Source organism: Amyelois transitella, chromosome 30 (genome assembly GCF_032362555.1).
Source record: "Amyelois transitella isolate CPQ chromosome 30, ilAmyTran1.1, whole genome shotgun sequence".
Classification (NCBI taxonomy): domain Eukaryota; kingdom Metazoa; phylum Arthropoda; class Insecta; order Lepidoptera; family Pyralidae; genus Amyelois; species Amyelois transitella.
In genome coordinates this window covers 1,829,177-1,847,965 of record NC_083533.1, presented here as the reverse complement: position 1 = coordinate 1,847,965, position 18,789 = coordinate 1,829,177, and the positions used below count along the sequence as shown (strand labels likewise).

At 35.7% G+C, this 18,789-nt stretch overlaps 2 protein-coding genes across 2 annotated transcripts; both read left to right on the top strand.

Annotated features, from left to right (window-relative positions):
* Positions 1-5,545: 5,545 nt before the first annotated feature.
* Positions 5,546-17,616, top strand: LOC106142082 (brain-specific homeobox protein homolog). Its single transcript, XM_060952855.1, has 5 exons — positions 5,546-5,852; positions 6,609-6,716; positions 7,551-7,709; positions 14,331-14,383; positions 14,906-17,616. The coding sequence occupies exons 1-5, from the start codon at positions 5,546-5,548 to the stop codon at positions 15,023-15,025; spliced, it is 747 nt and encodes a 248-aa protein (XP_060808838.1). The 3' UTR covers positions 15,026-17,616.
* Positions 10,743-14,278, top strand: LOC132903797 (uncharacterized). The gene is made up of 2 exons (XM_060952991.1): positions 10,743-10,939; positions 11,343-14,278. Exon 2 carries the CDS (start codon positions 11,343-11,345, stop codon positions 13,809-13,811), a length of 2,469 nt encoding a protein of 822 aa, XP_060808974.1. The 5' UTR covers positions 10,743-10,939; the 3' UTR covers positions 13,812-14,278.
* Positions 17,617-18,789: the final 1,173 nt, after the last annotated feature.

Below are 18,789 nucleotides of genomic sequence, written 5' to 3'. Positions count from 1 at the left end.
AGCTAATTAGGTAGGTGTGAAGCTTTTGAGAGCTTTTACAGGGAGAGAAGATAAAATCTTGCTATTTAGAGCTTTTTACACTTAAGTGAATACATACAATCACGTCTTTGTCCCTTGCGGGGCAGACAGAGAAAACAGTTTTAAAAATACTGAAACGTTAAGTTCAGATTTGTGGATTTTTTATGAAATTGAGTAGATAGATTGAGAAGTCAAAATGACAGGTTGCTAGTCCATAACCTAAAAGAAGAATCTCAAGTTAATAAATCTTCATCCTTCATCCCAAGTTAATAAATCATCATCATCAAGTTAATAAGTAATTTTTCTTCGCAAACTGTCTACTTTGATCATTCAAACGTACATAAGTAGGTACAATCACATCTTTACACCTTATAGTCTTGAAAACGCTTTTTATAAAGATGCGGGTAAGTATCGATAGTTTTACTATTTACCTATATAAATTCAATAGATTATCGATAGTGGATTATCGATCGGCAGCACTGGCCAAAATTAAGACAGAATTATCTTTTATTGACTATTTATATATCCAAATTACATTTAATAACAAGTTGATTACAACCGTAATTAGAAAATAAGTATTTCATTTTTTGAATTAAAAAAAAAGAATAAACACAGCAATCGTGGCTTCACAAAGTGTCACAGAGATGAGAACAGTTCAGTGCTCTGTGCGAAGTGCACTCACACCCCACTCGCACTAATGAGAGCGTGACTTATCGCGGGTTCGTCTGACATCAACATAATCGGGCATAAATACACAATGAAATTTAAAATACCGTGTGGTTCCCGGCACCAATACGAAAAAAGAATAGGATCACTCCATCTCTTTCCCATGCATGTCGTAAAAGGCGACTAAGGGATAGGCTTACAAACTTGAGATCCTTTTTTTAGGCGATGGGCTAGCTACATGTCACTATTCGAATCTCAATTCTATCATCAAGTCAAAAAGCTGAACGTGGCCCATTCAGTCTTTTCAAGACTGTTGGCTCTGTCTACCCCGCAAGAGATATAGACGTGATTATATGTATGTATGTATGTAAATTTAAAATAATTTCTTTAAAATTACATTTTTGTCTCACTATCTCATATGCCGTGTCGTTTTTGGCACTTTAAAATAGGACCAGACCACTCCTTCTCCATACCTTTGCGACTAAGGGATAGGCTAATAATTAAAGGATTATTTTGGGCGATAGACTGGATGTCACTGTTTGAAATTAAATTCCATACAGCTGAATGTGGTCTTTCAGTCTTTTCAAGACTGTTGGCTCTGTATACCTCTCTTTCTCTCTTCTCTTCGTGTTCCCGGCCTTACCCTCCAACCCTCCACAGACGTTTCTCTCTCCACTTGATCAGGTCAGAGAAAATACGGGGACTTTTTAACGGGCGGGAGTTCCTTAACAGCAGACAGGGTGATAGTAACGGTAGATATAATATTAATGATTAAAAAAGAAACAATTTACCTACTTTTCTGTTGTAAAAAAAATATTTACAAATACAAATAAATTAAAAAAGAAATCTCAATACTTATTAAATTAAAAATCGTCTTATTCCTACTTACTATTTATCCACGACAGTGTAGGTGTAGGTGTGTAGGGCAGTGTAGGTGTAATATTTCAGTAAGTAGTATTCAGTAGGTACTACTTAACTACTTAAATTATGCAATTTTTCAATAAGTACTTACAAAGTAAGTTTGTAAGTACTTATTGAAAAATTGCATAGGTACATACATTTTAAAAGAACAATAATAAACATACATACATAACAGGCTTAACAAAATATAGTTATAACAATATAAGAGTAATAACAAGCCTTGCGGGGAAGACACAGGCAAAAGTCTCGAAAAGACTGAAAGGCCACGTTCAGCTGGCTAAATGATGTAATTAAAATTCAATGTCACCATTTGAATCTCAATTGTGCGTGGTTAGAAACCATCCGCTAAAATAGGAATCCCAAGTATATAAGTCGCCCTTAAGTCGCCTTTTACGACATCCATGGGAAAGAGATGGAGTGGAGCAAGGCAAGGCAGGTCAAGCGCACTAAAATCAATTACAAAAAAAACACACCGTCCAGTCATAAAGAGCTTCAGCAAAATTCAACACTGAATAGTTCAAAACTTACCATTTCGCAAGTCGGCTAACCCGTCCCAGCTAAACCCGGCTATCATAGCTAGTCTAGGATAACAGAACAAACGAGCAAACTCGACCCCAAACGATGGATTTTTCGCCCTAATTGCCGGCCTCTGATTGGCTGATCGTGGGCGGGCGGCGTTCCGGGACGGACGGGATTGGACGGGCACGCCCTCTGCCGGATTATAGACGGGAGATTGAAAATTGGCGACCGTGTGGTCTTGGCCGTTGGTGTTAAACCTTCATGGTTTCAATATCAATAACGAACACCCTGGCCATTGTACATTGTGTCAAGTAGATTAAAAATAAGAACTACTTCTTATTCTCTTCTGTCATCTGCTGTGTCTTATCTTATGTGTATCTAAGATTTTATCTAAATAAAATAAACTAACGTACTCACTGCACTCTCTGCTTTCAGTTATTCTAACAGTTGGGATTAAAGTTGGAATTATTTTTAACTAGCTTTTGCAAGCAGATTCGCCCGCGCGAATTTAGCGCCACCTGCAAAAGGATACAGGATTTACACAAATTTCACGATAGCTATAGTTTTTTCAATCAAACCCTTACGAAGTAGACAGAGTAAACAGTCTTGAAAGGACTGATATAGGCCACTTTCAGCTATATTGCTCCAATGGCTGAGATTCAAATAGTGACAGGTTGCTAGCCCATCGCCTAAAAGAAGAATCCCAAATTTATAAGCGTATCCCTTAGTCGCCTTTTACGACATCCATGGGAAAGAGACGGAGTGGTCCTATTCTTTTTCTATTGGTGCCGGGAACCACACGACTTAAGTTTTTACCGGAATTAAAAATTACTCTATGTTCTTCTCCAGACTTTTAATTATATAAAATACGCAAATTCAAAAAGACTGATTCAAAATAAAACATATGTATATATCACTTTAGCTATGTAGGTAGGTAGTTCATAGAATAAAAAAATTTTTCCTACGAATCTTGACAAGAAGATAATTTTTTATTTCGTGAATACTTACTTGGTTCGCTCTGTCTAGCGTGTAAGTGTAACGAAAATAAGAAAAAAAAAATTAAAAAGATTTATTATTTAATAGACCATTTATCGAGGAAGGCTTCAGGCTATATAACATCACGCTGCAACTATTAACTAGAACGAAGAAATAATGGAAAATGTGAAAAAAAAAAACGGGGTAATTTATTCATCCTTGATGTTTCAATGATGCCCAAAATAACAATTCCACGCGGACGAAGTCGCTTGCACAGCTAGCAGCAAAAATATCAAGACTACACGGTCGCACTACACCCGCTTTGCATGCGGGGATGATCCGGAGTGGGTTACACCGTCTTTACCCCCGCACTGTAGCTACGTAGAAGTTAGGATGTGTGCTAACGAACACTAAAATATAACACTAATAAATTTGGCAAAAAGAAAATATTTTAATTTGGTCAGATTATGTGTTCCCGTCATTAATATAAAAGAAATAATAGGACCACTCCATCTCTTTCCCGTGGATGTCGTAAAAGGCGACTAAGGGGGAGACTTAAAAACTTGGGATTCTTCTTTTAGGCGATGGACTAGTGACCTGTCACTATTTGAATCTCAATTCCATCTTAAAGCCAAATAGCTGAACGTGGCCTGTCCGTCTTTACAAGACTGTTGGCTCTATTCTTTATTCTTAATGTATATATAGAGTAGTCCTATTCTTTATTCTATTGGTGCTGGAAACCACACTTTACGTAACAAAGCTAGTAATAACTAATTTGATAAGAACTGGATAAGAACGAGAAAAGATTTATCCAAAGGCCTTTAAAAGACAAGGTTGGTGTGAACGCGGCCTTAGGGCTGAATTACGCCGTCAATTGACGTGGAATCTGCCAATTTGTGCCGACTCAATCCTGCAAGTTATTTTCGACTTTCGACAAAATGGCGTGTTTGCAGATTAACCCTTCGTTTTGGGAAATTTCATTATGATATTTACCTACCTAGATAATAAACTTGAATACCTACTACCGTGTATTGTACCGTGTGGTTCCCGGCACCAATACAAAAAAGAATAGAACCACTGGATGTCGTAAAAGGCGACTAATGGATGGGCTTACAAACTTGGGATTCTTTTTTAGGCGATAGGCTAGCAACCTGTCACTATTTGAATCTCAATTCTATCGTTAAGCCAAATAGCTGAACGTGGCCATTCAGTCTTTTTAAGACTGTTGGCTCTGTCTACCCCGCAAGAGATATAGACGTGACCATATGTATGTATGTTTGTATGTAGTAATACCTACTACCTATGATTTATTGGCCCACGGTTTACCCCCCGCGAATTAAGTGCTATCAAAAGTATACTTCAGTACAGGTTTTTCGCAAATCCCACGTTAACTATAGTTTTATCTAGGATGAAAGATAATTTCCTTCTACAGACTCGAAATTTCAAGAAGATTGCCTCTTAAAATTTGGATAACAAACGAAATTTCAATAGATTTCTGTTCGGTTTAGGATAATGAAAGTAGCTTATTACATTTTTGTCGTCGATAGTAAAAGCCCACTGGCTTTAAAAATCTTATTGATCCCTGGTATAATTTAAAAATCCTATATGATTCAAAGTTTCAAGGCTGTTGGCTCTGTCTACCCCGCAAGGTAAATAAACGTGACGTGAATATTAATATTTATGTATTCCCGGATCGTTAAATTGAGTAAGACCAGCCTGGGTAGAGTAGCTACCATGCATTCGGTAGGTCGCGAAGAAATAGGATTTTATTTTATAAATTTTCGACGTTAACATTTCCAGCCTTTGTTACTTAATTAGTATTTACTAGAGCTATAAGTAAATCTAACTTTTTTTTTTCAAACTTGAATATCACTATTTAAGGTAATAATTATAAAAAGGTGCAAAAATATCTTCACATTTAAATAATAGAATAAAAAAGCTCTGAAAACGCTTATTCCCTTGCCTACATGTAGCTCATAAGAAAAAAAATCTCGCCCTCCCACTAGGGGGCGGCACGGTTACCCCCGATCCCACCCTATCCGCGACAGTTTAACTCGACCCGCGGGCGAAATCGGCTCGTTTCTGACAAATAGTCAGTCAACCGGCGATTATACGAGTAATCGTTATATTATGGCCTTGCCTGTGTTAAAAAAATAAACTGTCATAATTTTGCGCGCGAATAAAACTTGTTAAAAACTTGATTTGAAAATACGAAATAAATAATTGGCGAAATTTTCGAAATAAGAATTCTGTATTTTAAATTACCTTTGTTGACAAATAAAAAAAGAAGTGTCGTTTATCTTATTAATTCGCAATAGTGATTGGCGTTGTAATAAATAAAAATATATCGAAATGCGCTTATGAACTGAAATTAAAAAAAATGTGATCATCAGAATTTCTCAAAGGAATGTGCAAATAGGCAATGAAACAAACTGAACCAACTAAAATGGAACAAGAAACACGAAGCGAGTCTCCAACGAACACAAATCAAGAACAGCCATCAAAAACGTCGTTTCTGATCGAAGACATCTTGTACAGGGGCCAGCAGAAGAATTTGCGGTCACCGTCTGTAGACAATCGAAGATTCGACTATGAAAGGGATCCCAAACCGTATTTTCCGATACCCAGTGACGTGAGACCCCATGTACCAAGGGAAGGTTCTTATTTACAAGTCGCTATGGGCGCGTTAGGGGCATATTTACACACGCCAAATACTTATAAGAGTGTGGAGGCGCCCTATTTTTTGTCACAAGGTAACATATTTTCCGATAATTATTTTATTTTTAGCTTTGTTCGGTAAAAGTAGCAGTTCAATTTTAATAACATCTGTATTTAATTTGTTATGAAAAGTAAAAATTACGGTATTTTTGTGTGCTACGCTACATCGTAGCAATATGTACTTACTACATTGCTACGATATACACTACTTGCGTAGTACACAAAGATATACAGAAAAAACGCATCCAATCGTCGGCTATAATTGGCAGACATTCCTACACGACGCATTATAAAAGTCTCAATTAGCTGATGTAGTCCTCTTAAGTATAAGTTTTTCCTATTGTAAGTATTTTTTTCAGCGTATAATCTATGCTTATTACAATGCACATTGATTTTACAAGAAGAGGATTAGCCAGGATTGATACTAATGAGATTTTCTGTCCGTGGTGTAAAATCTCATTTATTTTGGCTTGGGAAAATCGTAAAAGTCAAGTTATAAAGTTACTGATTTTTAATTTAATGTTTATTTTAAAGTAATAAAAATTCTCATATTCTTTTTCCATTTACTTACCTACATACAAAAAAAAAACATTAAAAATTAAAGAATTATACAATAAAAAATATTTTTTTAAAGTATTGTAACCGTTATTATTTATTCTGTTTCCAATGCTTAAGTACATACTTAATATTGTAAAAAAAAAACAATCAAAATTTTTTTAAAAATACATTTTTCCTGTTATTTTTTTTAATGTAGCCGTTATAATTTTTTTCAATAAAGTTTTTTATCATAGGTGTTCCATACCACGCTCTATTTTCACCGTCGGAGCTTTCCCTGTCAGCGCTGAAGCACTGCCGAAGAAGGAAGGCGAGGACGGTCTTCTCCGACCCTCAACTCACAGGTGAATTACAGACATCTTATCTACTTAGGTACTTACATACATACTTACATACATACATAAAATCACGCCTCTTTCCCGGAGGGGTAGGCACAGACTAGTGGCAAGTGGAAAGAGGCAGACTCTCTTTCCACTTGCCACGATCTCTGCATACTTCCTTCGCTTCATCCACATTCATAACTCTCTTCATGCAAGCTCGGCGGTTTCGGGTACTTTTGACCTACTAACATACTACTACATACATACCTATAATCATGTCTTTATCCCTTACTTTATCTCGCTAAGACAAAAGGCCACGTTCGATTGTATTCATTCAAGACCATTGAATGTTGAAAACCAAAGCTAACTAGTTAAGGAGTTACTTTATAGGTGATTTTATTACATAAAATACATGGCGCCGAGTGGTTCCCGGCACTATGATTGTGAAAGATTAAAGAATATGACCACTCCGTCTCGTTCCCATGGACGTCATTAAAGGCGACTAAGGGATAGGCTTATAAACTTAGGCTTCTTTATTTTAGGCGATGGGCTAGCAACTTGTTAGTATTTGAATCTCAATTCTATTATTAAGTCAAACAGCTGAACGTGGCCTAGTCTTTTCAAGACTGTTGGCTCTGTCTACCTTGCAAGGGATGTAGACATGAATATATGTATGTAAGTATTTATGTAGAATACATAAATACCCACTCCTTCCCGGATGGGAAAGCTACGAGTGTTACTACTATTTGAGTCATTCAGGTGAACTCTGTCTAATCCGTAAGGGATAAAGACGTGATACTTATATGTTTGTTTGTTTTTTGCGTCTAACAGTCAAAAACGTCAATTTTTCGTACACAGGTTTAGAGAAACGGTTCGAATCCCAACGGTATCTGTCTACCCCGGAGAGGGTGGAGCTGGCGGGGGCGCTGAACCTGTCGGAGACGCAGGTGAAGACCTGGTTCCAGAACCGCAGGATGAAGCACAAGAAGCAGATGAGAAAGCAACAGCAGCAGAGGGGTAGGTACTTACAAATAAATACCTAGGTATAAAACAGTTAGCTAATACATACATAAAATCACGCCTCTTTCCCGGAGGGGTAGGCGGAGACTACATCTTTCCACTTTCCACGATCTCCGCATACTTCCTTCGCTTCATCCACATTCATAACTCTCTTCATGCAAGCTCGGCGGTTTCGGGTCTACTCTTGACCTGACCCTTTACCAGGACGTCCTTAATTTCATCAAGATACGTTCGTCTAGGTCTTTCCACTCCGACCTAACCCTCCACAATCTCCTTGTATATCTGTTTAGTCATCCTGCTAAAACAGTTAATTTACCATAGGTATAATCCCAAAAACTCTTATAAATAAAATTCTCGTGTTACAATGTTCGTTCCCGTACTCCTCCGAAACGGTTTGACCGATTCCCATGAAATTTCGTGAGCATATTGAGTAGTTCTGAGAATCGGCCATCATCTATTTTTCATACCCCTTTGTGATAAGGGTTGTCCACCCATAACATTTTGTTTAACTAGAAATTACTTAAAAATTATTACTATGCCAAAACAACGTTTGCCGGGACAGCTAGTATATATAGTATAATAATTATTAATGCAAAAGTCTGCCTGTAAAAGATAGACTGAATTTTGATAAAATTTGTAATGAATATAAAAAAATGCCAGTTTTAAGTTTCAAATATAAAAAATATACATCACTACTCAATTTAACTTACTTTTATGGTACACTAGAGGCCGCCCGCGACTCCGTCCGCTTTAAAAATCTATGATAACGTAACAATCAATCCCGCGGAAACTCCGCGATAAAAAGTACCCTATGTGTTATTCTGGGTCTTCATCTACCTACATACCAAATTTCACCGTAATCGGTTCAGTAGTTTTTGCGTGAAAGAGTAACAAACATCCATACTGACATCCTGACATACAAACTTTCGCAATTGTAATATTAGTAGGATTTCTTTACTTTCTACTTTGTTAGCATTAGCAAATAAATAAGAATGTAATCATGATAAATTGGTGTCCAAAAAGTAAAACTTTAGGTGCAAAGTTAGACGATACCAACTTGCGTAAAGGCATCTTGGCTGGAAGTTGGAAACTTTGCCCAAGTTTAAACTTTTCTAACTAATTTAGGTAATAGTTGTTTTGCTTTATACCTGTGGTTAATACTATGTAGTTAATTTTGAACATCTATACTAATATTATAAAGCTGAAGAGTTTGTTTGTTTGAACGCGCTAATCTCAGAAACTACTGGTTCGAGTTGAAAAATTATTTTTGTGTTGAATAGACCGGACCGAATTTATCGAGGAAGGCTTTAGGCTATATTACATCACGCTGTAACTTTTAGGAGCGAAGAAATAATGGAAAATGTGAAAAAAAAAACCGGGAAAATTATTCATCCTTGAGGGCTTCAATGATGCCCAAAATAACTATTCCACTCGGACGAAGTCGCGGGCACAGCTAGACCGGGATATAAATGTGGCTATAGCTATATACATATAGCTATGGCCATATACATCTATATCCCGGTCTATATCTATTGCTAACAGTGATAGGCCACGTTCAGCTGTTTGACTGTATGATGGAATTGAGATTCAATTAGTGACAGGTTGCTAGCACATCGCCTACAAAAAGAATCCCAAGTAGGTATATATGATATGACCTTTTTAATTCAAACCAAATCCTGTGATATAATCTGTGTTCCATACTTACTCTACGTAGGTAGGTACTTCAAATTTTTGCCTGTGTAACAGAGTGGTTCTTAGTCTAATCACTTAAAAAGTTGTCCTTACAACCTTCCACCCAAACTCTCGAAGTAATGAGACGTCAGTTAATTGGCTCGGAAACCTCAAAGGATAAGAAATTAAATTTCCCAAGCGTCGCTTTTACGCCGCAACCCAAGACGCTCGCAAACTTAGTTATAAGACAAGATGGCTGCCATCTTGGTTGCCATGGTGACCCACCATCTTGAAACTCAAATTGCGCTATTTCTAACCTTATTGCTATGTCGTTAATGTTGAATATCGAATGATTGCTGTTATTAGGGTGTTAACAAGTAAATGTTGTGGTGAAATAAGACTTAATTGGAAGACGTTGGGTATATAATCGAATGCAGTTAACAATAATGGATGTTTCTAGAGAATATTGTTTTATATTTTTGTATATTCTGTCATATTGCACACCGTCTTTTGCAATGGTTTCAATTTGAAGTGGAAATCGAGCCAATCTTTAGATTAAACACCTTTCACTCTCTCATCATTGTAATTACCTAAGTTTTCTCAGCTCGGTTCTTACCTAAGTAGATAATAACATAAATACTTATTTTACACGCTGTACACTGTTTTTTTTTTTAATTATTGGCGGTATTTTGTATTCGTATTAATATAAAGTTCTAATAGAATTTTTTTCGATATTTTATGTTTATGTAATTAAAAAGACCGTGCCGTGCGGTTCCCGCCAGCAATAAAAAAAATAATTGAACCACTCTATCTCGTTCCCATGGATGTCTTAAAAAGGAAAGGGAGGGAAATAGGGATAGGCTTATAAACTTGGGATTTTTCTTTTAGGCGATGGGCTAGCAATCTGTCACTATTTGAATCTCAATTCTATTATTATTAAGCCAAACAGCTGAACGTGGCCTATTGTCATTTCAAGACTGTTGGCCCTGTCTACCCCGCAATGGATTTAGACGTGATTATATAACATGTATATTATTGAAAAGAGTACTTACCAAATGATAATAACTATACCAGTGAATACCTAACTAAGTATTTGCATTATTTTATTACAAACTTAACTTAACCCTTAGTTTTATACATTCAAGAAGAGATCGGATGGTTCCGGGTTTCATTGTCGTTCACATGAATGTTAAAAAAGCGACTAAGGAAACAAGCATAACTATTCATTTGGAACAAACTTCCATGTTCGTCTAGAATAAAAGTGACCAGCAGCTTCTAAATACTGCTGTGACTATTGACTGCCTACCCCTAAAGGGATGAGCGCATTAGGGTAATTCTAGGACAGATGGCCATAGAGGATAGATGGCCAATCGAAATAAATCGAAAACTAGCTCAGGGATGGCAGCACTTTACATTTAGTTCAACGACCGCTCCCGTACCGGTGACACTGTATACGTTTTTTGGGTGAAAAAAATACAAAAAACTGTGTATTTCTTAGTTTTTTTTTACTTCAGATGTGAAACTTTTTTGTGGATGTTTGTGATCAGTCAAATAAGGTATGTAGATAACAATAATAACCTATATTTTTAATGATTTTGTCGAAAACGTGTTCTTAACTAACAACTAACCTCAAAATGAAGTAGTGTGTTCATTGCAAATTTTAAAGTCGACGAGTGATGTTTGTTTCTATTACATTTTAGGATAGATGGCCAATTTTTTTGAAGGTGAGATGGCCATATGGCCATCTTACCTTATGAGAAAATCTTGAAGTTTGAAACGTATAGCAAACATTTATATGAAGATTTATTTATTTTCCCCACTAACCAAAAATTAGGTTAATGTTAACAGTTATTAAGTTATTTCTTAAAGTTAGTTGGATTTTATATTTAAAATGGATTTGGTGTGTATAAAGTCAACAGAAGCAGTTTTAATTAATGTAGTAAGTTTTTGTTAATCCAGATGCCGAATCGATACGTTCGCAAAACTGGCCGTGGCAGTTGGAGTCAACTAGATTTGACGCAAGCAATCGAAGCAGTAAGTGCTAGAAATGTATCCGTTCGACAAGCTGCTTTGGAGTATGGTGTGCCGCGAAAAACTTTAGAGAGACGTCTAAAATCTCAAAATTATATTAAAGGTCCTATGGGTCCATCATCTAGTTTTGGTAGCGAACATGAAAAGAGACTAGTAAAACACATATTGAATATGCAGAAACATTGTTTCCCATTAACACCTAAAGATTTAAGAAGCATTGCGTTTCATTTTGCTGAACAATTGGGTTTAAAGCATTCTTTTAACAAAAATAAACAAGAAGCCGGATATGTTTGGCTGCAGTCTTTTTTAAGTAGAAACCCTGAAATAACATTAAGAAAGGCAGAAGGTGTATCTATTGCGCGAACTCAAAGTTTGAACCGCACGGAAGTAAATGCATATTTTAATACATTAAGTGATTTACTTGAACAGTATGACTTATTTGATAAACCATCAAAAATATTTAATATGGATGAATCTGGTCTGCAGTTAAATCCGCGACCTGGTATTGTATTGGCTCAAAAAGGGTCAAAAGCTGTATGCTCCCAAACCTCAACAGAAAAAGGAGAAACTATTACAGTAATCGCTTGTTGTAATGCTGAAGGGGTATTCCTTCCACCAGCATGTATTATGAAAGGGAAAAATAAAAAACAAGAGTGGCAGGATGGAATGCCCCCTGGGTCAGTACTTTACATGTCTCAAAAGTCCGCTTATATTAATACTAATATATTTTTTGAATGGCTGAAAACACATTTCTTACCGCGGAAACCTCCTGGAAAGGTATTACTAATTTTAGATGGCCACACTTCTCACTGTAATTCGGTAGAAATGTTAGAATTTGCTACTGATAATGACATTTGCTTATTCACGTTTCCCAGCCACACAACTCACTATCTTCAAACCCTTGATAGGTCTGTGTTTAAGTCATTAAAAGCTTTTTACTATGAAGCATGTCGAATTTGGCTTAAACGAAATCCATGGAGACGTCTCACTCGCCTTCAGTTCGGAGAATTGCTGTCGACAGCTTGGAGCAAAGCAGCAACTTATGATAACGCTGTAAATGGTTTCAAAGCTACCGGTGTTTATCCATTTGATAGGAATGCTATTCCTGACTATGCATTTATTGGGTCTACTCAAGATAATTATATCCATGTGGACACAAATCAACTTGAAACTCCTAGAATCCATGATACAAGAATAAGACCTTCTCTGCCTGATATAGAAATAAACCAGCCGCGGCCTTTTGGGATTCAAACTTCTCGAAGAAGCAGCACCCCTTCCCTGCCTGACATAGAACCAAGCCTGCCAGGACCTTCTGGAATTCAAACTTCTCGAAGAAGCAGCACCCCTTCCCTGCCTGACATAGAACCAAGCCTGCCAGGACCTTCTGGAATTCAAACTTCTCGAAGAAGCAGCACCCCTTCCCTGCTTGACATAGAACCAAGCCTACCAGGACCTTCTGGAATTCAAACTTCTCGAAAAAGCAGCACCCCTTCCCTGCCTGACATAGAACCAAGCCTGCCAGGACTTTCTGGAATTCAAACTACAAAACATACCTCCCAAGAACAAGAAAAAAGCACCTCTTCTACTACCACAGGAAAAAACAGTCCTTCTTTGTTGGATCATGCATCACTTTTTGAAGACCAGGCAAACACAATATTAGATAACGGAGATAAAAGTACAAGCAATGTAATTGAACTTTTGGAACATACAATGCCAATAAAAGACACAGATAAGTCAGCACCATTAGTTGAAATTAACGAGACTCCTTCAAAAATTTTAAATGAGTTATCACCATTACCACTTAAGGTCTACACAGCAAAAAAACATTCAAAGCAAGTTGCTACAATACTAACTTCAGAAAAACACATCAAGTACAGAAAAGAGTGTGAAGAAAAGAAAAATAAAAGGCAAGACAAGCAAAGTAAAGCACAAGCAAAAAACATAAAAGGAAAAAAAACTACTGTTAATATTAAAAATGAGAATAAAAAAAATAATTTACGTAAGAAAAAGATTAAAGATCAAAAGGATTCAACAATGACAGATGAGGAAGATCAGCCAGTCAAGAAGAAAATCAAGAAAGAAAAAAAAGAATTAAAGAAAAAAAATAGAGCTACGGCAAACCTAAAAAAGATGAAAAACCTTGAGGAATCTAGTGACATGGAAAATGAAATTCAGCCAATATATCTGGAGAGTGGTGATTCTTCCCCAATAGAATCTTGTATTGATGACTGTGTAGGGTGTGGTGACAATTATTATCAAACGGAATTAATTGAAGATTGGATCCAATGCATGATCTGCAAGAGGTGGGTTCACGAAAACTGTACGGAGTTCGATGACAAATGTCACCCGTGTGGCAAAATAGAAAAGGAGAAGGCAAAATCTAAAAGACGTGCCTAATTATCATATTGATTGTTTAAGGAGAGATGGCCACTTCTGATTTATAAAAAATATATGTTTAATTAAAGGCAAATAAGAAATTATTTTCATTCTGATTATTTGTTAAGCTAATTAATACGTATTAGTACTTTTTTAAAAACCAACAAGACTTATATCTTGTATTAAGAAATTGTCCAAATACGCTCCGAAAATAAACATGGCCATCTGTCCTCGGCCTAATTATCATATGGCCATCTTAGGTAAAATACCATGGCCATCTTACATTGATTAGTTTAGGGCAGATGGCCAACCTAGAGTTTAAAAAAAATAAGTCTATTTGAAGACTGATTAGAGATTAGTTTAAGATCGATTGTTTGTTCAGCTGATTAATAAATATACTTGTTAAAAATCTAACAAGATTTTTTTATTTCATGAACAAATCTCCAAAATAACGTCCGAAAAAAAACATGGCCATCTATCCTCGAATTACCCTAAGTATAATCACATGTAATGTGTAAAACTTATTTATTTTGTCATCAGGAGCTGCTGTTGACTTCACAAAACATCCCGTCCAATCTGGAGAATATAGAAAGGTAATTTCATCATCATTCATGCTTCTCTACATAAAGCCATACATTAGTCACGTCTATATCCCTTGTGGGGTAGACAGAGCCGTCAGTCTTGAAAACACTGAAAGGCCGCGTTCAGCTTTATGGCTAAATTATGAAATTGAGACTCAAACAGTGACAGGTTGTTCGCCAATCAGCCTTTCCTTAGTCGACTTTTGCGACATCCATGAAAAAAAAATTCTTAGAGTGGTCCTATTCTAAAGTGCTGGGAACCACACGGCACATGCTTCTCTTCCCGCGAGAAGTGCTTGAAAACATCGTGAGGAACCGGTCAATTAAAAACACTGGATTTGGATGGAGATGGACTTTTGGGTGATGAGCTAGCAACCTGTCACTATTTGAATTTCAATTCTATCTTAAAGCCAAATAGCTGAACATGGCCTATCAGTCTTTTCAAGACTGTTTGCTCTGTCTACCTTGCAAGGGATAGGTATAGACGTGATTATATGTATATGTATATATTAATTCATAAAACTTTTTTATTAGGCTGAAGAATCAAGAATGTCGTCAACTCAGACTTCGGATTCAGATTCGGAACACAGCGATAGCGATATCGACATAGTCGGTGAATCCAACTACGTACAACACTATCGTGGCGAGACGTAAATTGCAATGTAAAAGGATTACCTATTTTTGGCGGGAACCCAAATGTCATGTTTACGAGATTTAATTTTTTTTTCTCTTAAAATTTGTGTTTTATTACTATATATAATTAAGTGTCCGTGGACGAGCATATGTTGGAGAGATACAAGACAAGATATAGTGAATTAAATGTTGTCCCGAAAAAAAAAGTTATGTATATTACTCGGCCATGACGTAGAACGAGTACCTATTAGGTATGATTCGACAAAGAATAACTAAATGATCCTGTATAGAAGTTTGATTTTGCCACAACGATAAAAAGAAAAAAGTATTAAACGAACACATTTATTGATTTCAAGATATTCTCTTGATCCATACCTACCTAGTAAGTGAAAATAACTTAGCAATTTTTTCATGTAAATCTAATTATTAATCTGTTTTAACGTTCATATATAGGTTAATAACACTAGTCGTAATGAAAATAGTCGTTTTAAAAGTATTTGATATAATTGTTTTTATATAGTTGTTTAACATAAAATTTAGACATAAACATATTGCAAATTGGTGTCAATTTCTACTTAATTGACAATAGTGATGATATAGTCTAGTCTTTAGTTGATATGAGTACGATTTTAGTGTGTTTGACTATATTTTAATTTCAAAATTGGAAGCGGATCTCTCTCTCTCTCTCTCTCTGTGTTCCCTGTTGCACTCTCCACAGAAGTGTATCGGTTCCCGGGGTTCGCATTCCGACTTTGTACTTTAAACGATATTAAGGAGATAATATTTTTTTTTTTTAAATAAGGCGTGTTCCTAGTTGCACCCTCCGCCACCAATATACAGGGCCTAGAGTCCGCTTTTTTACTTATTATATACATAGGTATTTGTTGTCATAAAAAGAAGTACCTATAACTATAGTGTCTTTGTATCTATTCTGTGTCAAGAACTCACCATGCCAAAATTTTCGTGAATAGATAAAGTTCTTTCACATTATGTTAGAAAATCATAAACCATGATTTATGATAGAACTAGAAAAAATAACTAAATTGAATAATGTATTTTTTTTATAAAAAAAACCTAGTCAAATGCACTACAATCTAAAAATAACAACTAGTTAACAGTGCAATAAAAATGCATCATGTATAAAATACTTACCTAGTCGTTTGAATCTAGTCTTATTTGAAGTTGCATTATCATTATAAAGTTGAATTTTTAATCGGGAAATTTCCACATAAGGTAGGTATGTTTGGAAGATGGAACTGAGCAGGTTTGCATAAAAATACCTAAATAGCAAAAAGTGAAGAAAAAGAATTTACTAACCCATACGATAGGGGTGATGACAAGTTCTTATAACATTATAAATTAATGTAAATTAAATACATTACTTGAATATTTAGTTTTAATTTTGACGCCTTAAGTGTATTATACATATTTATTAAAAGAACGATGGGAAAGTCCTTTTGTAAAGCCATTTTTTTTTTCAATAAGTCATAATGCCATCAGTTAATAAAAATAAATTGGAACAATTTTTATCAAGACATCATATTAAGGTAGCTGCCATACAAATAAGTTCATGACGCGAACAAGAAACTCAGGTGTGACGTCATACTAAGGAAACGTTTTGTAATGGGCGTTTTGGACTCGCCCAAATAATGTGTTACGTACTTCGTTATATCTCAGGCAGTTTTTTGTTTATTGTTGTGATTATTTCACCAATGTTTCAGTAGTTGTGAAATAAAATTAATAAACACTAAAAAATTGTCATTACGCCTTTTTGGTTGATCAGCTGATCGGTCTTAGTATGGGAAAGTATTTTTTTTATTAAATATATTTTGGTATATTATATTTTTATGGAAACCTAAAGAATAAAAATTCAGCATATAGATAAACTGTCCTAGAACTTAAGTTTAACAAGAGTTTGTTTATTGTAATTATTTAAATTACTATTTGTATTGTATAATTATTCTCTTCTTGTAAAAGGCGGACCACATCAAAAGTGGGTGCGCAGATACATACATATATACATACATACACATTGTCACATCTATATGTATAGTCATATAAGTGCCAACAGTCTTGAAAAGACTGAAGTTGACTGACTGACCACATTCAGCTGTATGGGTAAATGATGGAATTAAGATTCAAATAGTGACAGGTTGCTAGTCATCGCCTACAAGCGGAATCTCAAGTTTAAAAGTCAATCCCTTAGTCACCTTTTACGACATCAAAGATATGGAGTGCTTCTATTATAAAGTGCCGAAAACCACACGACACGTACATATTAAGATTGTTTACCTTTATTTCAGTATATAAAGATCTCTCAATCTGAGAGAGTCAATCGACGTCGACTAAGGGATAGGCTTATTAACTTGGAATTCTTTTAGACGATGGGCTAGCAACTTATCTCAATTCCATCATTAAATCCAGATGAACGAAGCCTTCTAGTCCAGACTGCTGACCCTGTCTATCCCGTAAGGGATGAAGACGTGATTGTATGTTTGTTTGTACTCTATCGACACTATTTTGGTGCACCTTAATGCCACACTATCGTTACTTTTATTTTTTACAGCCTTTAATATATTAATTTTATGTTAGTGTAGGTACTGATATATACTTACATTTATTTGTAAATACTTATAAAAAAATGTTCAGAAGCTCAATAAAGTAGTATTAAATTGGTGATTGCTTTTTATTAACTCATTTACTAACCTAACCCGATTAAGAATACATGTTTTCAATGCTTGTGCGAAATAACTTCAGATCGAAATCAAGTTAGTTCGAAATACTGAATTTCGACAACAATTTGTCCAATATTACTTTCATTCCACTGTTTTTATCCCGAACGGGGTAGACAGAACCAATTTTCACAAAATACGAATCGTAAGAATTTCTAGCCTTTACTAACCCAACGCTTAAGAAGAATCCTATGTTTGCACATTTTACATGCATTAAATTTAAATAAATATGTACCTAAATCAATAAAATGCTGGGAAGAGAAGCAACTAGCACGCACTATATTCTTTTTTTCGTATTCGTACCACTTAAATGAAAAAAAAAAACAAATGAATGACGGTGAACGAAATACAAATACACGTCATGTGTCAATAGCTGTGTAGATTTGAATTTGTTCAAAAAATTCCCAACCAAAGGGGAGATATTTGTGATAAAAGTGGCCAGTACCTACAAGAAAATGTCACTGTCACATGTTGGAGCTAATAAAAACTATTAAGAATTTAGGTTAAATAAAGTTTAACCCAAAAAGAGAGTCTGTGGACGAATCCGTAAGGTGCCCGGTTAAATTGCGTGGTACCCGAAACGGAACAGGTACAATCCCACGCCGGCCATGTTCCAATGACTATTTTTCGAAGTTACGTACATTAGTTTGAATACTAACCGATTTTCTTACGGTGTCGGAGATAATCGTGAGGAAACCTGCCCATTCAGACAATGTATGTGCAATCATGATCAGATACGGGGTAAGGTTCCACTGCAAAAAATGTTGAGGTCATTTTGGGAGTCGCTTCGTATAAAAACCTGACTTACCCAAGCCAGTATCATGATCGTAGGGCTCTTCTCCAACGAGGAGAACATGTTACCGAGACCAAAGACGGGAAGTACAAATTTTAAACACACAAAATCTTTTTCCGACTCCCATGATCGATAAAATAGACAATTAGGTACACGCCTTGTAAATAAATAAATATACGGGACAAATTACACATATTGAGTTAGCCTCGAAGTAAGTTCGAGACTTGTGTTACGAGATACTAACTCAACTATACTATATT